At 41.9% G+C, this 25,245-nt stretch overlaps 1 protein-coding gene across 4 annotated transcripts in view; it reads right to left on the bottom strand.

Moving 5' to 3' along the window:
• The window catches only part of LOC146789879 (uncharacterized), a 499,281-nt gene that overhangs the window by 322,268 nt on the left and 151,768 nt on the right, over positions 1 to 25,245 (bottom strand). Inside the window, exon 1 of one of the 4 annotated variants that reach the window (XM_085628148.1) lies at positions 15,522 to 15,612. The exons of 2 other annotated variants lie outside the window; for them this stretch is intronic. In XM_085628148.1, coding sequence (XP_085484274.1) covers positions 15,522 to 15,545 — 24 coding nt within the window. In that variant the 5' untranslated portion in view covers positions 15,546 to 15,612. Of the gene's footprint in view, positions 1 to 15,521; positions 15,613 to 25,245 lie in introns of those variants that run through there. One more of the 4 variants, XM_085628150.1, reaches the window with a different exon arrangement.

The raw sequence follows: 25,245 nt of genomic DNA, 5'->3' as shown, positions 1-25,245 counted from the left end.
AAACAGAGGCAATCCCAGCCTCTTGGAGGGGTTTGATTATCTCCCCAATCCATAAAAGGGCAACAAGAATGAGGCCAAAAATCACAGATTGGAAGGCTTGATAGATAATGATGCCAAACTGTAGGAGTGATAGCACCCTCCTAAAGTGCGCAATGACTGCTTGGACAGCCCTCTCGTGCCGCCCAAAACAGGTTCCGCACTTCGCATGTTCTCCATGCAGGCTGCATCGCAGCCTACGTAGAGAACATGCCCTGGCCTCCAGTCAGTGCATGAGTGCCAAAACTCAGCGCTCAGACCAATCAAAATGCTGCTAAGGCAGCATTGTGATTGACTGACTGTGGTCTCCTGTGGGTGAGCGAGGGACACACTATGGAGGAGAGAATTGGCGAGGAAGCAGCAAAAAGGTAAGTTTTATTTATTTATTTATTTTATAGCCATTTCCCACCCTGTCTTCTGCCCCCTGCATCCTGCCCCCACCCCTGCTACCTCTGATCCGTGCCGGCCACGACTTAAAGAACGTCGTAGCAGTGCCGGCAACTAAAACAGTGGGTACTTAAGTGCTCAGAATGCACTTATTAATGGTCAAGTAATAATCAAACATATCGCTGAATAAAGTGGATGTTAGGGAAAAGAATATCAGTGACTGTGTGTTCAGCTGATTTTAACAATGTATTTCTGGGAATGAACACCAGGAAAAGTAAATAATGGTGTCTTGCCTGTTCTTTTCTAAGCAACATCTACCCATGCATTGTGGGAGATGCTACAGGCTAGTTAGTACAAATACATTTTTCCTGAAAATTTCTATTGCTTCCTTGGCTAATTGTTTCAGATGGCTTTGAAGTGTTGGGCGCTCTCTTTAGATTATTAAAAGCTGGTGTGGTTTATTGGTGCCAGCACTGGATGCACTCCACAGGATATATGAGTGATGTTCATGCCACCTTCCCTGACTTGCCAATTTGTAGATAAGGTATTTTCAGTAAAACAAAAGCTTATTCAGTACCTGCAAAAATTTAAACAAAGCAGAACCTCAGCCAGCTGCTTTGGGATTTGGCACCCGTGAGATGTGCTGTTTGTCCTTAAGTGGAGGTTCCTCAGCATGTAACGACTGCCTGTTCAGAGTTTGCCGCCTTTGCAACAAGAGCAAGCGCAGACCTGCTGCCTGCAGCCGCCATAGAACTACCAGAGTAATAGTGGATCTCGCTCCTGAGCTTCCAGGACCAATGACTCAAAACCTCTTGTAATGAGTACTACACACTGAGGATAATTTGAAGGTGTTCTGGGCAAAAACAGAAAGATTACCTTGCACTAGTGGGTTCTTCACATTGTGTAACTGGAGTTCTCCCTTCTCCAGGACTCCTCCTGAACCCTCTCCATTACCTATTTTTGCACACCCACTCGTATCGCCCCATCTTAAGCAAAGTAGAAAATGTTTACGCTGCAAAAAGGAGTAGTGGAGATAGTCTCACGCAGAAAACGAGAAGGGTGATACTGCTCCAGATTCTTTCCGATCCCCAAGGAGGGGAAACATGTGAGACAGATTCCAGGCTGTTTATTATAACTACCAGCTAGACACAGGTCCTGAAGAAAGCCAATTGACCTTTCGGGCAGTTTGTGGCTGAAACATGTTGACCGATTAGACACTTGGGACCATTATATCCTAATATAGTGTCAATTTTCATACTTTTAATCTAGCCCCTAAACCTACGCCATTAAATAACTTTTTAGGTTTCGGAGGTTATTTTAAACTCACCAAGACCCCCTGCCTTCACTCACAGTTATCACAGAACTCTGCTTACAAATGCATCAGGTCCACTCACACACCTTGTGTGTGTGAGGGAGGGTCCAATGATGAAGCAAGCCACAGGTGGTACCTGTGGGTGGGGACCCTAATAACTATATATATACGCCCAGGTATATATCCATAAAAACTCTTCTTTAATCTCACACAAGTCTGAGACAAATGTAAGGGGAGCACCAATTTATCTGGGAGCTATTACTTACCGGTCTCGCATAGACCATATAGATGCACTTTATGATATTCAAGATATTTCCTCCTTTAGTTTGTTCTATATTGTAAAGCACTTAGATGCCCTTCAGGTTACGAGCCCCAAACTAAAGCTGAATTGTATTGGTAATTAAAGCTTGGCTACTCTATGAGGCTTTTTCTAAGCGAGAATCTCCTGTCACAGGACAGCTAGGAGAACTACAGAGTTGGGAATTGACAGAATTACTGTAAAGGGCTGGTCGTCATATAAAGTCCTGAATGTGGCATGGACTACCGGGATCTTTTACCAAACCTGTTCATACTGGGAGGTGGAAGAGGTTTGTGGACTTGTGTGAGGAAAAACACTAGGATCGCTGCCCTGGCCTATCTCTGTGAAGTTGGAGTTTTCAGTTTTTAACCTTGGAATCTTATCATGGGGGCTTTGTCCAGCGGGTATATCAGCATTTAACTGGACATAGGAGAGGTTCACTCGACCAAGTTTGCTTTTTGCAAGGTTTTTTTTAAAGAACTCCAGAATGTGTCACTGAATTCTCTTTGTTTCCACCCAGACAAATTTCAACGTGGTATTAGAGTTTTCATGGGGGTCCACTGTGAGCACCTGATCTCCTATCCCCATAGAATGTTTGTGTTAAAGATGGTACTTCTTATTGCGATTACTTTGACTGTGGCAGCTTTAGTCTCTCCAGGAGCGATTCCTGTACTTTTTTCTTGTCTAAGTGATTATCAGTGTATTTTATCCTCCTCACAGACTTGACAGTGAATGGGCTCTCAGCCTGAAAACATCTCTGCCCTGACTTTTCCCTGGCGAGGTGCATCTTTATGACTATTTGTCAATCTGTTACCTTGTCCGCCAGGGCATGAGTCCTAAAAAAAAGAAGTTGCATTACTATCCACGTTAGTCACCATGTAAGTGCCATCATGGCGCATGACATCAGAGCGTGTGACATCACAGTGCGTGACATCGCAAGAGGCATCACAGGATGACATCACAGGAAGCGGCATCATAACTCATGACCTCACAAGAAGTGACATCACCAAAAGTGACATCACATTTTAAGACCTCACACATATCAGCTTTAGCATGAGTATATTTGTGCGAATTACAAGATTTAACAAATGAGATTTTATGTCGGGTTGAGCAACAAAAGTGATGCAACCCCAACACAGACTCTGGGCCTCAACTTGAACATTTCGTTTTTTAAGACTCGGCCACAAAGAAATTGGCAACAAGGAGAAACATGGCAGTAAATCTCAATTTAAAATGTCTTATGGAGTTAAGGCACCTGCTGCAGATATCTTTGTGTATAGTATAGTGAATACTAATAATGGTGAGATGACTCTGGAGGTTCATGCATTTGCTGGAGTAAATAGTGCTAGTTTTTAATCAAAGTAGCATAGAGAGTTAATGTGCCTCCTCCAACGCACATCAAGTAACATGCATGTTAGAAATTGGGTTATTGGTTGACTGGGGTATGAGCTCTGGTCAAGTAGCAACCACAGTCTTAGTCAGGGTAAGAGGTAGGCAACCCTAAATTAACCCGTATTCACCCTAAGGGTGTAGCTTAGTCAATAATGTTAGGGGGGTGTGAGGCTGAGATTTTCCAACAAGCAACGAGGTGTACCCAAATGAAAAAGGTAGGGTGGGCTGGCGTAACTGGAGGGTGGTAATGGACAGGATTAAGCACGTTGGTTTTCAGCCAGTGTATGTACAGTTTGGACTATGTTGCCACACTGACATGAACTGTGAGAAATTCACACTACCTTCGTTCTCTCATCTCCAGAGCTCTCACTTGTGTCCCGTCATGAACACTCACCCACAACCTGCACTCACCCTTAGGCAACAACTCTGTTCACATAAAAGAGTCATATGTTGCATGAAAAACTACAGACACAAAACATAGAGGAAAACAACAAATACTCTTATGGAATGCAAAATGATTTTAAAATATAATGTAAACAGAGACTGCACTGCTGTTATGGATTACCTCAAGCTTTCTACAGTTGTTGTTGGGAATTCAAGCATTGTGTTTGCCTGTAAAGGAAATACATTTAGGACCCGAGAGGGACCAATTTCAAAGTTTGCAATCACTGCTGCATCTGAGACCTGGCAGGAACCAACATACTTAAAGCTCTGAGGGTGGCACACTGATATGGGTGAGTGACAAGCAGGAACCCAATGAGATCCATGCTCTCGTCCCTGTCTTCGCATCACAAACATCTTCATAGGTCACTCTGCAATTCTAGGCCCAGTCTTAGAGGTGGGAAAGCTATTAATATCTCAGCTCAGATGTCTGGCTGTGACTCATCTCAAGGTTTTCTTGAACATTCGGGCCAAAAGGAGCTGAGCTATCATTTGACATCTGCCTTTCCCACGTTCTAACCTCATGCGCCAAGAATCAATAACAAAGCAGTTACCTTTGAACTAAAATAAACTAGAGAAAGCGATGCCTACCTAGTAGCTGAATTTCATAGTGAAAAATAAGAAAATCTGGGGTCAATTCCGACTTCCCTGATTGAACAAACAGGCAAATATTTCATATCATCGAGCCTCCTTTTTCTTCATTATCACAAATGAGAGTACCTTCAAATGCGTGAGTTCAGAAAGTGCACTACACAAATGTGAAAAGACTATAATGTTGCCTCATCTATAATAATGTATGGCAGATACGGGGTACACATAACTACTGACTTGCCTCTGATTTCAGTATTGCATTGTCTATAGGGCACGGGGAGGCATGAGTATTTCTAAGTTTATATTTTAAAACTATCATTTTTGATAAATGCCTCTCATTGCATTGATGCACTCCGAGGTACAAAGGTGAAACACATCCGCATGTTAAAAACAGAAAATATTTTAAGGCAACTTTATCCTATTTTTTACATACTGCTGCATGATGTAGATGTCAAATATTTTCATGTCTATACTAGTGCACAGGATTTTAGAGACAAGCCTGACCCTTGATTCGATTCTGGCTTGACTCTCCCTGTTGATATGTTGGCTCGCACACCTTTACCCAGTCTGTAGCAAGAGTCGCTTAATGTAACTGCTGCTGCACACAGCTGATCTGACTGAAAATGCCAGGAAGACCAACTATGTTATTATTAGGTGGGTGTTCCATCCCATACAATCACCCTGGCTCACCCCCTGGTAGCTTGGCACAGAGCACTTAGGCTTAACTTTAGAGGCAGTTTGTAAAGTATTTGTGCAACACTTCAAACAGTAAAACTGTGAAAATACCACACAAAATGATTCTACACCAGTGTAGACAAACAGAGCTAAATTTTATAAATAAAACAAGACCAAAATGACAATAATCCAATAAGTAGAACTTGAGTTTTGAATTTGTAAAGAAGAAACTGTAAAATAGAGCTTACAAATAGGAAGTGCCAACTGGGGATATCTGGTCGTACCGGACTGGGACAAAGTCAAACGTTTAGGCCAACTGCAATAGAGCGCAAGTTGGCTACAGGGACCCAGTTAGGCCTGCTGAATCAAAGTACCTTAAATATGGGTTGCAGCACATTGTGTGCATCCGCATCCAAGCTGCTTCATGCAGCAGAGGCGATGCGTGGGTTCCAAGATACGACGAGGGTGCGGTGTGAGTCCTGTTGCATTGAAGTCGAGGATCCTGTCATCAGGGGCGTGCGATGCAAAGTCTAGTGTCATGAATGCAAGGCGCACCAGTGGCGATCTGTTTGTTCCAATAAGTGGTGCAGCTGCAATGCGAGGCGTTGGTGGTGGCATCAAGGGTGCCGTTGATGATGGATGCGAGTAGCTAGCACAAGGAAAAGCATAGTGCAGTGATTGCATTATTCCCAAGATGCGGGATGCAGTAGCAATGTGAATCTTTTGCGACGGGTCCAATCCACACAACAGTTGTGATGCGATGGTTCTGCTCAAAGACGCTCCACTCAGCTGAGGAGATGCATTGGTTCTGCTCGGGTATGCATTGCTCAGCAGTGGATGTGTTGGTTCTGCTGGCAAAAGACCTTAGCCCCACTTCCAGGACTGGGGTGGCATCACTAGGAAGGATAGACTCACAAATAGCCAGGTGCAAAACAGGTTGGTTGAAAGCTTTTTATGTCCCTGAGACTTTAGATCAGGATTCCAGCGAACTATCCCTTGGAGTCACTCTAGGTTCAGGTGATACAGGTCTAGTTCTTCTCACCCAGGTAGCAGGACAGGAGAGCAGCAGGCCGACAGGGCATCACAGCAAGGTAGAAGTCCAAAAAAGCAGCAGTCCAGCAGAATGGCTATTCCTTCAGAAGCGTAGCAGTCCTTCTTCTTGGCAGAGTATTCATAGGTCCAGAAGTGTACGGAAATGGTGGTGTCTGAGTTCCAGTACTTATAGCCAGCTGTGCTATTGAAGTGGGGGAGACTCCGAAGACATGTATTTAAAGTGCACAGAGGTCATCCATTCCTGCCCTGGCTCCAGACTCACTATAATGGGTTATGCAGCCCTTTGTGTGGGGACAGGGCATACCCTATTCAGGTGTAAGTGAGGCTGGGTACAGCTTCTCCCTCCCATCCAGTCAGGATAGCCCATCAATTCACACCTAAGCTCCCATTCTGTGTGGCTTTCAAGGGAGAATACACAAATTCCAACTGTCACCCACCCCAGACATGTGATCAGAGAAAGGCAACACTCATCAAATGGCTAAAGTAAGAAAATGCCAACTTTCCAAAAATCTTATTTTTAGTATAGTAATTTAAAATCCAACTTTACCATATGTTAAGATTTTAAATTCGGATTCCAGAGACACCAAACTTGGAAAGTCTATCACTTCACAATTAGGAATTACACTAAGACAATGGTATAAAGTAATCCCAATAGTTTCCTATGGGAGAGATAGGCCTTGCAGTAGTGAAAATAAATTTGAGAGTTTTTCACTACTAACATTTAGAACTTAAAAGTACTTGTCCTGCCTTTTAAAAATATTGCACTCCTGCCCTCTGGGTTATCCAGGGCCTACCCTAGGGGGACATAGATATATAAAGAGAAGGTTTGGGCCTGGCAAGGGGTTTATCCTGCCAGTGTGAAATGGCAGTGTGACTGCATACACAGGTTCTGCAATGGCAGCCCAGGCCTGACCCATGGTTAGAGGGCTACTTAAGTGAGTGGCACAATAAGTACTGCAGCCCACTAGTAGCATTTAATTTACAGACCCTGGGCACATGGAGTGCACTTTACTAGGGACTTATAAGTAAATTAAATATGGCAATTGGGATGAACAATGTTTTAGGGCAAGAGTACATGCACTTTAGCCCTGGTTAGCAGTGATAAAGTACTCAGAGTCCTATGGCCTGCAAAAACATTGGGGGGAAGACCACCCTAAGGCTGTAGGTTTTAACATTAACAAACACTACTGTAGTGAAAATGCTGGAAACTAGACTGTTCACACTTACTCAGGCCACAGGCAACCCCCTCACCCACTGGGGAAATTTAAAATCACAGATATCATTTTTTCAGGACAGCATAAAGTGCCAAGAGGACCAAGAACTGGCAAATACTGCATTATACAAAAACACATACCAGAACATAATTGGCCGCTGTTGAAGAGAAAGAAAAGACAGAGTCCTCCTCAGTTCTTAATTTGAGTCAGTAGTTACGGTGAGGCCACCAGCACACACAAATGGCGAGCCACACTTATTTTTTGATTGAAGCTTACCAGACAGCATAGTTGTCTGGTTTGCTAACAACATTTGGGGACATTCAGAAAGCTTCCCTGGGAATGCATTCTGCATGTTGCTTACTATTGGCGTTGTGCTTTTTAGCTCACATTTGCTTGCTTTCTCTTTGCTGGCTTTATTTATTTTAGGCTGTCCAGCTTGAGTTTGTCCTTTCCCATGCCCAAACCTTATTTACTGTATTCTTCCATCAATACTGGATTTCTGTAAACAGGCCTTTGAATCAGTGGTGTAGCTATACCTTTTGCTGCCCATGGAGGTCCCTGTGTTTGCCAGCCCGCGATGGCCGAAGGTAAGAGTGAAGAGCAAGGGTGGCGGCAAAGAGACAAGCAACGAAGAGGGTAAAAGGGCCATCACCCACAAAACTCTACGCCACTTTGAATCTTGTTCTTATCTTAGTACATTTGCTGTGCAGTCTAAGCCAGAGGTTAAATGTCAGCCTTTGTCTACCAGGAAGCTTGGTTTTCACTTTTCTTTCTCTGACTTCAAAGTGAGAGGATTTATGCAACAATCATGCTGACTACTGAGGATGTGTTGGTCTGAGGCTGTAGGATGTTCTTTCCTTCTAGCACACAACAAAATGTAAATGCCTATAAATGAACTGCAGAGATATTTCAGAATATATCAGAACTAGGACATAAAAAATTAAGCACATTTATTGGTAATTCTGAAGTGTAGTGGGAACAAATATTTTAATACGATCAAAACAAATAAATACACTAGGTAATGCCACACGTTATCGTTTGTGCGCTGTATACTATCATCAGTAAAACTGTATGTATATACAAATGTAATGGGAATTTCAACTGAAGATGTGTTGTATGTAATGGCAGTATGCTACCATACCATGCATACTCCATTTTACCATACTCTGCTCAGTACCACTCCCCACTACGCCGCTGTACACCACTCCACACTGCATCACTGCACTCTACACTGCACTACTCTAATCTACGCCTCTCTACTCTACACCACTCTACTCTATATCAATGCACTCTTCTTCACACTACTCTACTATGCACCACTGCACTCTACACCACTCAACTCTGCACCCATCCACACCACTGCACTCTACGCCAATGCACTGTACTCTGACCCACTCCACTCTACGCCAGTACACTCTATTCCATTACACTCTACGCTCTCATCTAATCTGGACCACTGCACTCTCTGCCACTGAACTCTATGCCACTGCACTCTATATAACTACACTCAACACCAAGTGCACTCTACTCTGCCTCACTCTACACTCTGCCAATGCACTCGATGTCACTACACTTTACGCCACTCTAATCTGCATCACTCCATTCCACACAACTCCACTCTACCCTGCACCACACCACTCGACTCTGCATCACTCCCCTCTATGCCACTGAACTCTAAGCCCTTCTATTCTACACCACCATACTCTACTATATGCTACTGCACTCTATGCCACTGCAATCTATAATCAAGCAATGTGCCACTCCACTCTATTCTACCCCGCTGCACTCTACATCAATCTACTTTGTGCCACTGTATTCTACTCTGCAACACTCCATACCACTGTACTCTACACTAATGCACTCCACATCTCTCTACACTACTGCACTCTATGACACTGTAATCTGCAGTACTGCACTCTCTGCCAATGAACACTATGCCCCTCTAATCTGCACCAGTCTACGCCACTACATTCCATGCCACTGCACTCTATGCCACCTTTCTACTCTGCACCACTCTACTCCACGCCAATGCACCCTACGGCCAGTGGCGGCTCCTCGAGGTAGTGCTGCGGGGGGATTGGGTGGGGCGGGGCAGGGGCAGGGTGGGGGTAGTAGATAAATAAAAAAATAAAACAAATTACATTGCGCGCTGCATCACCGATTTGGCGTTGCAACGCACGCCATGTAATTTGTTTTATTTCTATATTTATCTACTCAACTCCGGTCAGCCGTATGCCGAAGTATACTACCTCCACCCTGCCCCTCCCCTGCCCCAATCCACCGCCCCGCAGCACTCGAGGAGTTGCCACTGCCTACGGCCAATGCAATCTACTTCACTACACTCTGTGTCACTATGCCAATACATTCTACACACTCTAATCAACTGTGCACCATTGCACTCTATGACACAACACTCTACACATCTCTACTCTACAAACCATTGCACTCTATGACACTGCACTCTACGCATTTCTACTCTACACAACTCATCTATGCACCACTGCACGTTTTGACACTGCACTCTACACCACTCCAGCCTAGGCCACTCCACACTACTCTGCACTACTCCACTGTATGCCACTCAACTCTGCAACACTGCACTAAATGCCACTGCACTCTACACCACTACTCTATGCCACTGAAATCTACCCTGCAGCACTCCATGCCACTTCACTCTACTCTGAAACAATATACTCTATGCCACTGCACTCTATGCCACTGTAGTCTACTCCACTCTGTGCCACTCCACTCTATGCCACTGAACTCTATGCCACTGCACTCTAGGCTGGGCCACTTTACACCACTCTACTCTACACGACTCGACACCACTGCACTCTACACCGATGCACTCTATCCCACTGTAATCCAAACCAGTGCACTCTACACCACTGCCTTTCTTCACGAAACTAGTTAGTTGGACATTTCACTCGTACAATACCATGCGCCATGGAGTGTGTTTGCACACTTGTGCAAACACGCCCATGGCGCATTTTAAGTTGGGGGACTAAGTCCCCTTGAATCCTGAGGGTCCCTGGGGACCAACTAGCCCACTAGGTATCTCCAGTAAGCGCCACAGAGCTGCGTTGCAGAGAGGTCTAAAAAGGGGCGTGGCCTCGGACCACCTCTCAGCAATGCAGCCCTGTGGTGCATACTGGAGGTACCTGGTGGGCTAGTTGGCCCCCAGGGACCCCCAGTATTCAAGGGGAAATAATTCCCCAACTTACAATGCACCACAGGGCGCGTTTGCAGAGTAATGCACTGAGGGGGCGGGGCCTCCGGCGTGATGCCGTTTTATTATTAAATTTAATGTTTTAGAATGGGGCTGTGTGGCCCCCCTTCATTTCCTATTTTTTGGACCCTGGAGACCCCATCCCCCAGGGCCTGATCCCTATTTTGTTTATTTTTATTAAATATACGGCCAGGGGGCCATTTTCGGCCCGGGGATCCCATCCCCCGGGGCATGGCAAGTTTTAAAATAATTTTTTACAATATTTGAAGGGGGGCCGCGTGGCCCCCCTCGTCAGGCCATTTATGGCCCTGAGGACCCCATCCCCCGCCGGGCTTTCCTTTTTCGGGGGGGGCCGGGTGGCCCCCTCGTTGGGCCACTTTTAGCCCCGGGGACACCATCCCCCGGGGCCTGTCCACTCTGTTGGGGACCATGGGGGAGCCCAAGTGCCCCCACAGTCCCTGCCGGCTCCATGCCTCCTGCGGGAGCCGTCATTGCTTTTCCACACGGGGAGCAGCTAACATGCAGCTTCCCTTGTGGAAAAGCAATCTGCTTTGGATTTTGGAAGCGAGAGCAGGAAACCTGCTGTCACTTCCAAAATCCAAGGCACTGTTTGCTATGACAGCCGTGCGGCTCCCGCCCTGCCATTGCAAACAGCAGTGTCCCAGGGGTGGATACCCCGGGACACTGCAGGAGCCGGCTCTGGGGGGTGGCGGTTCCCAGGGCCATGGAGAGCTCTGGGAAGGGGGCCACGTGGCCCCCCTCCCGGGGCCATTTTCATCCCGGGGACCCCATGCCCCGGGGCATGGCAAGTTTTAAAATATTTTTTTACAATATTTGAAGGGGGGCCACGTGGCCCCCCTCGTCAGGCCATTTATGGCCCTGGGGACCCCATCCCTCGGGGCTGGGCTTTCCTTTTTTGGGGGGCCGGGTGGCCCCCCTCGTTGGGACACTTTTAGCCCCAGGGACACCATCCCCCGGGGCCTGTCCGCTCTTTTGGGGACCATGGGGGTGCCCAAGTGCCCCCACGGTCCCTGCCGGCTCCACGCCTCCTGCGGGAGCCGGCATTGCTTTTCCACACGGGGAGCTGCTAACATGCAGCTTCCCTTGTGGAAAAGCAATCTGCTTTGGATTTTGGAAGCGAGAGCAGGAAACCGGCTCTCGCTTCCAAAATCCAAGGCAGTGTTTGCTATGACAGCCCTGCCATTGCAAACAGCAGTGTCCCAGGGGTGGATACCCCGGGACACTGCAGGAGCTGGCTCAGGGGGATGGCCGTTCCCAGGGCCATGGAGGGCTCCAGCAGGGGGCCGCGTGCCCCCCCCTATGTGTGCAAAGCCCTGGGGAGGTGGTGGTCCCCGGGGCTTGTGGGTCCGTAACTGACCCCCGCCTTTACATTTTTAGTGCCCTGGGAATGTGGTGGTGCCTGGGGCGTGAGGGGGGACTCGAGCCCCCAACACAGGTTAAAAAAAAAAGGGGCCCCAGGGAGGTGATGGTCCCCAGGGCAGCGTGGAGGGGGATTGGGACCCCCACGCATTGTGTTCACATCCCCGGAGAGGTAGGAGTCCCCGGGTCTGCGGGGGGCCATGTGCCCCCCCACAGTTATTTCTGAAAGCCCCGGGGAGGTGGTGGTCCCCGGGGCTGCAGAGGCTCCCGCGGGCCCCCACTAATAAATTGCCAGTGCCCCAGGACCTGGCCCACCCGGGGGCTTTTTTTAAATGAAGCACGGGAGCCCACGTGTCAGTTTTTTAAAAATAATTTCAGCTGTATTCGCGACCCCATTGCCATTTCCGCTGAAATTATATATAAAAAAATACTTTTTTGGGCCCTGGGGGTCTTTGTGGGAGCCCCTGAGAAGGCCTAGGGGGTCAGGGTGTTTCTACCATGCCCCCTTTTCTTGTTTTTTAATGTTTTTTCTACAGTTTTCTTGTGACTCGGTTCTACCGAGTCACAAGATGGCTGCAAACACTTCCTGGTTTGGAGTGTTGGCAGCCAATCACAGTGAAGCTCGTGGAATCCACCGCGGCCATAGATATGGAAACTTTTTCTGTTTTAAATTTCTCAGCAACTACTGAACGGATTTACACCATTTAACAAAAAGGACTCTTTCTGGACCAAGGGCTACCTTTTTGCCAAATTTGGTGTAATTCCATTCAGCAGTTTGGGCTGTAGGTTTGTCTAAAATTTCCTATGGAAATTAACATGAGGAAAACGTGTTTTGGGACCCCCTCTTTTCTAGGCCACTGCTTGCCGAATCACCCCTAAACTTTCAAGACAGGAGCTAACCGGAGCAGGCCACTAGTTTTGAAAATGTTGCGAAGATTAGTCAACCGACGCCAAAGTTATTGGGAAAAGAAAAAACGCTTTTCCAATGGAAACTAGGTTCTTTTTATAACTACCTACTGGTGACCGCCAGTAGGTAATATATATATAAAAATGCATAGACATATATATGCATTCATATATATATGCATACATATATATATATATATATACATATTATATATACATAAATATATGCAAACATAAACACACACACATTATATATACATAGAAATATATATGCATACATATATTTATATATATATTATCTACTGGCGGTCGCCAGTAGATAGTTATAGTTAGGACCCTCTTACCATAGGAAATCCGCAACATTCTATTTTGAATAACTTTGGCGCCGGTCGACGAATCCTCGCGAAATTTTCAAAATAGGTGGGGCGTTGAGCTACGCTCCTACCCTGAAAGTCTCGGGGGGATTCGTCAAGCGGGGGCTGAGATAAAAGGGGGGTCCCAAAACGCGTTTTTCCCATGCATTTTTCCATAGGACCTTTAGACAGAGCTACAGCCCGAACGGCTGAACAGAATTAAATGAAATTTGGTAGAGAGGTAGTCCTCAGGTCAAGGAAGTGCCTTTTGTAGGTTTGGTGTAAATCTGTTCAGTAGATTCTGAGAAAATAGCCTTTAAATCAATATATATATCTGAGCCAGCTTACGGTGCGCTTACGGTGCGCTTACCGTACGCGTACGGTGACGTGCGCGAGCGCGATTCTGATTGGCTCTTAGATCTTAGTAAACATTCGAATCGGCCGAAACCAGGAAGCGGCTGGCCGCCATTTTCTCTCTCGCACTCTGAGTGGGGCAGCATAAATGAAGCCAAAAAATGGCTAAAGGGGCAGTATATTGAGATATTAACCACCCAGCAGTGATATACGGGTCCCCAAACAACCCCCAAGCCCAAAAAAAATATATTTTTTTTTTCGAAAAATCGCCGATTACGCTTACCGTACGCGTACGGTAAAAAATTTAAAAAAAAAAAAAATTATCCACACTCTCCCCACCCCGTGTGCAAATGGTGCCCGAAGGGCACCATTTGTGCAAGGCATATTCAACATATGAAAATAATAAAGAATACATTTCACAACGATGCGCATAATATGTCCCCCATGTGCGCACGGTGCGCGAAGCGCATCGTGCGTACATGGCCCATCCTGCATAACGTGGGCACGCGGTGCGCGCAGCGCACCGCGTGACCACCGTGCGTGCACGGCACTAACTGCATAAAGTGGGCGCGCGGTGCGCGAAGCGCACCGCGTGCTCACTGTGCGCGCACGGTGCGGGAAGCGCACCGTGCGTGCACGGAACGAACTGCGTTAACTGGGCGCGCACGCCACGAATGGCGTAAAGTAACTTAGCATTTAAAAAACCGTACAAATTCACTGAAAAAAACATAGGTTTCACACACGTTATAGTTAGGAATTAGCATTTAAAAAACCTTGCAAATTCACTGAAAAAACCATAGGTTTCACACATGTTATAGTTAGCTGTACATTTCACTCGTAAAAAACCAATGAAATTCCCCCGTTATAGTTAGTGCAGGCAACCGCAATCTTCTGCTGATGACATATGTGTCTTTATGAAAAAAAAATATTTGTAATATATGTATAGCTAAAATTTAATGGAAGAAGACATGGGCAAATAAGTGCCTAAATACAGTATTAGCATCAGCAGAGGATTGCGGTCGCGTGAGTTATAGTTGCCTGCACTAACTATAACGGGGGAATTTCATTGGTTTTTTACGAGTGAAATGTACAGCTAACTATAACATGTGTGAAACCTATGGTTTTTTCAGTGAATATATATATAGATATATATATATATATATATATATATATATATATATATATATATATATATATATATATATTAAACACAAACACTTCTGAGAACAATACAAATCCGTAGATTCAAAAAAGAACAGATGATTTGTCTTCTTGTTCATTCATTTTTATTCTGGTTCCTTGAGAAGTCAAAATTCACAAAAATAACACACAAAGTGCCAACACGTGTTTCGCGCCAACTGCGCTTCTTCAGGGCTGTTACATAAACAAAAATAATATGCTTTAGAACTCATATATACATATTTGTTTCTTCACAAAAATACATGTATTTCTGAGTTTTTATAACCACATTTAACAAAGCTCTATCAGTATACTTCCCAACAATAACACAGCAACTTTAATACAAATCTACATAAAAGAAAAACGGAGTGAGAAGGAGATTCATATAGGGCTAGCATGTTATTAAGCTATCTTGAATCTTATATTTATCAATATATAAATTTAATACCCATAATGATTAATGATAGGGTTAGCGTACGAGAAGAGTGTACCTTATTGTTCCTTTAGTGATTTCTTTTTAGAAAGGCTTGAAAAAGTACCTCAAAACGATTGAGGCTCCCTATTTTTGAAGCAGTTCCTGAGATACAAATTTATTGATATTGTTATAATTTTGTTGTAATTTTTAATTTCATTCACTCATCAATTTATCAATTAAGGCCCAAAAGTTATAAATCTCTCATCTTAATTTATACAGCCAGGTTTCAAAACAATATAGTCTCACCGAATTCATGAGTAAATTCCTCATAGGAGTCGATATCAGTTAGAATCTTGTGAGTTTTGAGAAGTTATAGTTAGCGTTCCATGATACGATCTAAAAGTAATAGTAAACAGTCTATTATGTCGCACTGAACTTGAAAAAATTATTATTTATAAAGCATATACATAGTATCTTGAAGAATTCATATCAGCACTGTGCTATCCTTAACATTAGGACACTGAATCTAGTGTACATTGTGATGTTCAAAAATCTCCTAGAGTCTATTACCTCTCATTTTGCTCACAACGATATTCAGAGTAAGGCAAGAAAAAAGATTTAAGCAATAACGGTGCCCAAATAATTTCTTCGCATACTGATAGAGCATTGCAGAAGTGTTATGTCTCCTCTTGAAGGTGAATTCAAGATTAAACTATATGCATACACAAACAGAGTATGTAATCCTTTGCTATGTGGATCCCTGAAGAAGCGCAGTTGGCGCGAAACACGTGTTGGCACTTTGTGTGTTATTTTTGTGAATTTTGACTTCTCAGTATTGTTCTCAGAAGTGTTTGTGTTTAATATACCGTACTACACTGGTGGGGACCAGTGTCTGAGACTGTTTTGAGCGCCGGGCAATTTACCTGTAACCCAATTTTTTCTTTTTCTAAGATATATATATATATATATTACCTACTGGCGGTCGCCAGTAGGTAGTTATAGTTAGGACCACGTTTCCATAGGAAAACCTCAACATTCTATTTTGAATAACTTTGGCGCCGGTCGACGAATCCTCGCGAATTTCTCAAAATAGGTGGGGCGCTACGCTCCGCTCCTACCCTGAAAGTCTCGGGGGGATCCGTCAAGCGGGGGCTGAGATAAAAGGGGGGTCCCAAAACGCGTTTTTCCCATGCATTTTTCCATAGGACCTTTAGAACGAGCTACAGCCCGAACGGCTGAACAGAATTACTCAAAATTTGGCAGAGAGGTAGTCCCTAGGTCAAGGAAGTGCCTTTTGTAGGTTTGGTGTAAATCTGTTCAGTAGATTCTGAGAAAATAGCCTTTAAATCAATATATATATCTGAGCCCGCTTACGGTACGCTTACCGTACGCTTACGGTAAGCGTACGGTGGCGTGCGCGAGCGCGATTCTGATTGGCTCTTAGATCTTAGTAAACATTCGAATCGGCCGAAACCAGGAAGCGGCGGCCGCCATTTTCTGTGTTTCACTCTGAAAAAAAAAGAGTGAAAACAAGAAAAGGGGGCAATGAGGAGAGTTACAGACCCCCTTACATTTGTGAGGGGGTCAAAGAAGGACTGTAAAGTACAAAACAAACATTTATTGGTTTTTAAAAAAAATCACGGGGTACGCGTACGGTAAGCTTACGGTAAGCGTACGGAAGAAACATGGCGTGCGCGAAGGAGATTCTGATTGGCCCATAGATCTTAGTAAACATTCGAATCGGCCGAAACCAGGAAGCGGCGGCCGCCATTTTGTGTGTTTCACTCAGAAAAAAAACAGAGAAAACAAGGAAAGGGGGCAATGAGGAGAGTTACAGACCCCCTAACATTTGTAAGGGGGTCAAAGAAGGACAGAAAAGTACAAAAAAAACATTTATTGATTTTAAAAAAAATCACGGGGTACGCGTACCGTAAGCTTACGGTAAGCGTACGGTAAAAAAATAAAAATAAATAAATGAAAAGCAGATTTAAGAGTTTAGAAATTAGGGAGCTCTAAAAAGAGCTGTTGTGTTTATGAAGTCATTTTTTTAGTGGTACCTACAAGTAAGTACCGATGCAGAGTCTAAGGTTCAAGAGGAAGACTCTGTTCCCTTCATCATTGAAGTGCACACCATCTCCTCTATAAATGTCTTGCATGTCATAACGCAAGTTGTTGTGGTAAATGGCACCCATACCATAGTCACGGAGGAAAGCAGAAACAGATTTGTTGACGTGCTTTCTTGCTTTGTCAATCTGCGGACAGAAATGATTGGACCAGTTCCATTTTTGCCTTTGGCATATGTTGGAAAACACAAAGGCAGTTTTAGGGAAAAGTGTAAACAGTTGTGCAAAGGTGTCCTTCATAAGCATTTCCAGACCTACCCCAGTCAAAGTGCCTAGGTCATTGCCACCACAGTGCACTATTATGAGGTCAGGGTGTTGGATTTGAATGAAGGATTTCACCAATGGCATCAATTGGTGCCACTTTAACCCTCTCTGACCAATCCATTTAATGTCTACATTTGGCAAAGCAAGGTCTCTCACCATACCTGTTTTCTCTGCAAACTTTTCACTCCAGAAGACATAGCTGTGCCCTACAATCCACACTGTGAACATCTTCAAAGGAGAACTGGATGCACTCAGGAGGTGTCTTTCAGTAGAATGGCAATATGAAAAGAAAGACAGTTTGGAAATGGAGGCATACATATTTTTTTCAAAACAAAAAGAACTGATTGGCTGTTTCATACCATTCTAGAATAAAAACTAGGCTGTATGTGTAAATTAATAGAAGCATGTTTTGTATTGGTACAAAAAAATGTGTAACCAAAGAACAGTACTATGGATTTGCTGTAAGGTTTGAAAAGTCAAGCACTCTTGCTCTGTGGAATTGGAGAAACGTGTAGTTTCTCGTAAAAGAAAAAATGAGAATATCTGTAGTGAAGATGTAGAGAAGAGGAAAAAAAAGAGGAGTGATGTAATTGCAAGCAAAAAGAAAAAGGAAAATGAAGAACAGGTTGTAGGATGTCATTTTGAAAATAGCTCTGGTGTCAACTGCTACGCAAATGTAGTGCTGAATGTTGCATTTTATCTGGAAAGTTTGCAAGAGCAGATAATAGTAAATCAGGGAAAAAGATTCTGTTCAGAGCTGAGTCTCCTTTTTCAAAAGTTGAGTAAAGATAAAACTCAAATAGAAAGTGCTACTGACATTAGAAAACTTTTAGATGTATGTTCAGGACGAACACAGTTTTCTCAAAATGAACAGCAAGATGCACATGAATTTTTGATGTATTTTCTTCAGGTAGTGGAAGAAGAAGGAGTTCCCATTGACATTGCTTTTGGTCTCTCTTATAAATGGGAACATAGTTGTGATAATTGTTATAATATATGTGGCTCTATTGTTGATAATGAAAGGTTTATTTATTTGACATTGCCAGAGAGTAAAACAGTCACTTTTGCAAAATTAGTTAAAGATGCTAATCATAGCATGAAATGTGGTGAGTGTAATTCTGACATGTTTTCAACATTAATTTTAAAGGAATACGGACAGTATGTAATTTTAATGATGCAACGATGTAGAGCTGATGGTTCAAAATTGGATACTTTAATAAAGAAGTTTACAGGACAGCAATTATCAATTTCAGGAAAAACTTTTGTAACTGTTGCAATAATTTTCCATGATGGACCTACTGTTACTTCTGGACATTACACAGTTTATCTAAAATGTGAAAAAGGCTGGACACTGTGTAATGATTCCCAATTGATTTTCAAACAACGTTTGCCTTTTGATTTAGCAAATTCCTATCTAATCTTGAGTTTGAGTTTGAGTTTAAAAAATTCTTATATAGCGCTCTTACACCAGCGGTTTCATGGCCTAAAACCTAAATTTTAGAGAGACTTGGCAAGATCTGGACAAAATAATTTTACCATTTTACTGGATTACCATTGCAATTTTGTAAAAAAAAGATTTTTAAAATTATCATTTGGCCTAATGGAAAGATAACCAATTGTAATGTGGACTTTTTTAATTTTTAATGCAATTTTGAAAAACCAATAATTTAGAGATTATCGGTAACTTCTGCACATTTTAAATTTTGGAATGTTATTGGACTGCCATTGGAAATTTTTTCAAAAATGATTTAAAAAATTACTATTTGGCCATGTGGAAAAGTAACCAATTCTATTGTGGACTAAATAAATTATTCAAAAAATTTTCGTGAACCAAAATGTTACAGAGAATCGGTGAGATCTGGACAAATTAAACTTTAGAATTTTATTGGATTTCCGTTGGAAATTTATTCCAAAAAAAAAATTAAAATTACTATTTGGCCTAAAGGAAATGAAATCAGATGTATTTTGGAGTTATTTGAGATATAATATTGTGATTATAGTTCTGAAAAAAACATATCAGACGGTATTTTAAAGAAATAAGTATTGGTATTAGATGATATTTTTTTACAATATTATGCATTTCTATAATGTTAAGTTTAATTAAAAAAAGAATCAGGGCTTTTTTAATACAATCTTTGTGATTGGTATTTTTTTTTGCCCGCTGTAAAATGATGAATGCAATTGCTTTCACAATTTATAGTGAAATGCAATATATTCTGAAAACAGCAAAAATAAGGCAAAAAGATTTTTTGGTAAAAAATGTAAATATGTGTACTGTATTATAAAATGTTTAAAAAATATTAATACTTTTTTCTTTTTTTCCAGATAGATATAGAACATTTTCGAAAACTACAAACATTTTTAAAACTATTTTTTAAAAAAAGAAATGAATAAATATTTTTTCAGTGAGTATGGTAAGTCAATAATAATAATTGTAGTCTCTCAAGGACAATGTAATGTGATAAATGATTTTTAGTGTTTTTTAAAAAAAAATAAAAAAAAAGTACGCGCACCGTACGCGTACGGTAAAAAAAAAAAAAAAAAAGTTTTTAAAAACATATGTAAAAAAAAGATGAAAGATAAGGTTGGCTCTTAAAAGAACCGTTGTGTTCATGCAGGGACAGAGGAAAGGAAGCATGGGAAAATTATTCAAAGCGACAAATGTGCTGATCTATTTTGTTGTTCACTAGGGAAACACTGGTCTCCCTATGGCAAATTAGATCTTTACAAAATGTGCAATGAATATCAACCTTCCGAAATCGAGGGTTCATTTCCAGAGGGCCAGCAAAAGGAGATTCTCCCCCCACAGATGAAGGGCTCACCTGACCTGCAGAAGAAGGAGTAAGCCCTGCAGGTGATGGTCCAGGCTGAGCTGCTGTGGATGTACTGGCTCGTCTTTCTGAAGAGTTACCTCCAAAAAGATGACCATGTGTCCTTCTGTGTACATCCTGGAGGTGTCTCTTCATGGTGTGATTCCCAAAGGAATACTTCCTGTCAGGATTACCTCTAGAAAGTACACGCTTACACAGCCTGCAAGTAACTAAGGGTGCATTCACCTTTTGCTGGCCTTCTGGAAAAGTAAAATAATCCCAAACATAAGAAGGCTTTTGTTTCCTCGATCTCTGCCTCAAGACAGTGCTGCTAGTGCTAGCCTCACTCTCAGAAGAGCTCTGCTGTTCTGCCATCGTATCCCAAAGACAAACCAGCTCCTTCTCCCAAGGGATCACAAGCAGAAATGAGGGGAATGGGTGTGGTGTAGGAGAGTTCTAGAACTGAAAGTAGTTTCAACCAATCAAAAGTTGTGTTTCAAGATCACATGACCTACCGTACGCTTACGGTACGCTTACGGTACGCTTACGGCAAAAAGTACGCGTGCGCGTAAAAAAGACACGCGCTTGCGCGCATGCGCATAACAGTCACTCCCCGGCACTTCCGCGTAACGTGCGCGTGTGGCGTAAGCGCGCACGCGTCCCACGCGCAGTACGCGCGGCTACGCAAAGTGCGTAACTATACGCAAGCAGCGTAGATAGATTACGGACGTTGCGTAAACCGTACGCTTACCGTGAGCTTACGGTACGCGTACTAAAAAAAAATAAAAAAAAAAAAAAAGAACTGGAAATTAATTTTACGTTTATTTTAAAAAATATATTAAAAAAAAATATTTAAGGATTTTAAAAATTAAAGCATAGTCTTTATAAAAGGTAAGAAAATTAAATTAAAAATATGTTTGAAAAAATTGAAGAATAAAAAAAAAATTAGCATTTAAAAAACCTTGCAAATTCACTGAAAAAACCATGGGTTTCACACACGTTATAGTTAGGAATTAGCATTTAAAAAACCTTTGAAATTCAGTGAAAAAACCATAGGTTTCACACACGTTATAGTTAGGAATTAGCATTTAAAAAACCTTAGAAATTCAGTGAAAAAACCATAGGTTTCACACATGTTATAGTTAGCTGGACATTTTACTCGTAAAAAACCAATGAAATTGCCCCGTTATAGTTAGTTCAGCTAACTATAACTCGCGCGCCCGCAATGCACTGCTGATGACGTCACATATTACATCACTCATGACATGGTCAGTGACATCACTCATGACATCACTGATGACATCTCAAATGACATCACTGATGACATCACTGATGACATCATCCTTGTGATAGAGTGGCAGACCTCCTCTTCCCCTAATATAACCTTTGACACACACATTCAAAAATAGAAACTACAATGTTCAAAACAATGGACATACCAATACCAGTTACAACAACCTATTCAGTAATTCTAAGATCCACATACACATCCACTCATTCACCAACAGTCCAATTCAGTCACTCATACATGTACTCACTCATCATATGTACTCATACACCTATACATCCTGTTACACAATACCACTTATCCATAGAGTTACTCACACACATAGTCACTCATGCTAACAAAGAATCAAACATACATTTACTTGCATATACAGTTATACACACACCACCACACTTACTTCTACGGAAACTTACACATACTTAGTCTTTTAAACAATCACTTATAGAAACACATACTTATTCATACAAGAACTCTTTCAATCTCTCACTCTCACATATACTCACATATATACACCAATAGTCACATATACTAGTTTAAAACATATGTAGTTACTCATAAAGACACTATTGAGACAGTCATTCACTCACTAACACACCCATACACACACTCATCCACCCATACAGTCCTGCACACATACTGTGTTCAACACATACAAACAGTGAGTCACTCATTCATGCACCTATGCACTACGTAATACCCCCACCGAACCATGCAGACACTCAGACTGATACTCAAAAAACCAACTAATAACCTATATAGACACCCATGTAGCTACTCACCAACCCATGCAGCCACTTATACACAAAGTGAGAGACTGATACAGATATTTACATATTTAAACATTACTCACTAAGCCATGTATTCACTATGATACACTTAATCAGTCAGTTACACAATCAATTTTTCAAAAACAAATCATCCATTTACTCACTTATATACCCATTTATTCTTCCATCGACCTTGAGATATACATATATAAAACATATTTAATTTTCAGAAAAACCCACATTCACTGGATGATGTCATCAGTGATGTCATCAGTGATGTCATTTGAGATGTCATCAGTGATGTCATGAGTGATGTCACTGACCATGTCATGAGTGATGTAATATGTGACGTCATCAGCAGTGCATTGCGGGCGCGCGAGTTATAGTTAGCTGAACTAACTATAACGGGGCAATTTCATTGGTTTTTTACGAGTAAAATGTCCAGCTAACTATAACATGTGTGAAACCTATGGTTTTTTCACTGAATTTCTAAGGTTTTTTAAATGCTAATTCCTAACTATAACGTGTGTGAAACCTATGGTTTTTTCACTGATATATATATATATATAGATACATATATATATATATACATACACACACACACAAACACACATACACACACATTATATATATATATATATATATATATATATATATATAACAAGATTCGTCTCCAACTTCCACGTCTCCTCGGAAAGACGAACACAGACCCAAAATCAGTGCAGAAGTTTTTATTTCATATCACCCAGCACTGCCGCCAATACGCGTTTCGGCCTGCAAAGAGGCCTTGATCACATGACATGCGAGGACGACATTCACAGTTTTAAAGTGCTAGTGTATAGTCACGTGGTACACAGTGATTGAGTCATCATAGACATAGAAAAAATGAAAGAAACGGTAATGAATCGCTATTCACTTATGACATAATGCCAAACTTTTAGACCAAGCATTGAATCAAATCAAGTATTATTAGTCATCATAATAATTGGTGACGTGAAATACTCATAATGGCTTTGTGTATAGATATGGGGGGTGAATAAAATTCACCTACGTTGAGAATGACCATAGTTCAATTTACACATATCACATATACAATACATATAAATAAATAAATAAATATCAATAAATACAAGTATAAATACGCATATTTATACATCTAATCATTTAAATAAGTACATAAATATATATATAAATAACATAGTAACATGTGCAATCCTATTTATATAAAAAATAAGATAAAAGAATAAAACCCCGATGGGTAGATTCTAAAACATTAGTCATCTCTGTTTATACTTTGGTTAAAATCCAGGTATAATAGTCGTTCAATAATATACACAAATCCTTCACAAAATTTTCACGAATGATATAAAGTGCTAGTGCTTTGGCCTAAACAGGTGTAAACATGGTTGAATCAAACTGTTTCAATAAAACTAAACTAAAGTGCCTATGTTGCATAAAAGAGTGCTACCCAGTGTCTAAAATGTACGTAAAACTAAATATGTTGCTGTGATTGTTAAAAGAAAGGAGGAAGAGATTTTTGTTAAAAGATATGCTTAATGCAATATCTCATTTGTCATTTTGTCATAGGACATTTATAGCAGGCTAAGTTACAGTAACATTTCCATGACAATGGTATCATAGGCACGTGTATAGATCCTCATTAGCATTCAACCCGTTAGGTGACTTGGTATCTAATTCTAGAATGAATCGGGTTTCAAGTTTACGTAGTAGTGCTTCACGGTTGCCTCCTCGTCTGAGTGGCAATACATGATCTATTGCGAAATACTTCAAAAGTTCAATGTTATTGTTGTGGCATTCTTTGAAGTGTCTCGCAACTGGATAAGTGGGGTCACTGTTGGTGATAGCTCTAATGTGCTGGAGTATCCTCTTGTGGACCTGCAACTTGGTACTACCAACATATTGCAGGCCACAAGGACACCCCAGCACATAGACAGCGAACTCTGTTTTGCATGTTAAGAATTTACTTATCCTTCTTTCTTCCATGTGAAAAGGGGATTTGTATGTGGTTGTGCTGACACCGTGTTTGCACGCTTTGCAATTTGTACAGCGAAAGAATCCCTTTCTAGAATTGAGCCAATTTCTGTTAGAGATAATTTCAGGGCTACTTTTAACCAAGTCACTTGACATAGAACGGGCTTTTCTGAAGGTGATGTTAGGAGTAGGTGCTGTCTGTTTCCCTATCACTGGGTCATTACAAATGAGGTTCCAATTTTTGCGGATTATCTTACGGATGGTACAGTGTTGTCTATTGTAAGTCAATATCAGCCTAGTTGGTTCTGTAGATACATTGTCGATAGGAATGGGGGTAGTTTGTTTGTTTTTCAAGGCGTCAGTTCTAGACATAAGGTTGGCTCTTCTGATGGCCTGATCAATTACCTTTGCACAGTAGCCCCTGGCTAGAAATCTCTGTCTGCTTTCTTGCTGCGCCTTGAGACATTCCTCATGCTTGCTACAAATTCGTCTGATGCGCAGCATTTCCCCATAGGGAATGCTGCGTATCAGGTGACCCGGGTGGTGGCTGGAGGCGTGGAGTACAGAGTTGCCTGCTGTGGGTTTTCTATACAGTCTGGTTTGGATCTGATTTTCCCAAATATATATCTCCACATCTAGAAAAGTGATAGTTTCCTTACTGATATGGACTGTGAAATTAAGATTTAAAGAATTGACATTTATCTGATCTGTAAAGTTCCTGGCCTGTATTTCAGAGCCCCTCCAAATTATGAATAAATCATCGATAAATCGATACCAACAGACTAC

The sequence above is a fragment of the Triturus cristatus genome, chromosome 10 (genome assembly GCF_964204655.1).
Source record: "Triturus cristatus chromosome 10, aTriCri1.1, whole genome shotgun sequence".
In the NCBI taxonomy this organism is placed as follows: domain Eukaryota; kingdom Metazoa; phylum Chordata; class Amphibia; order Caudata; family Salamandridae; genus Triturus; species Triturus cristatus.
Note: the sequence above shows the minus strand (reverse complement) of the source record. Positions and strands in the feature narration are given on the sequence as shown.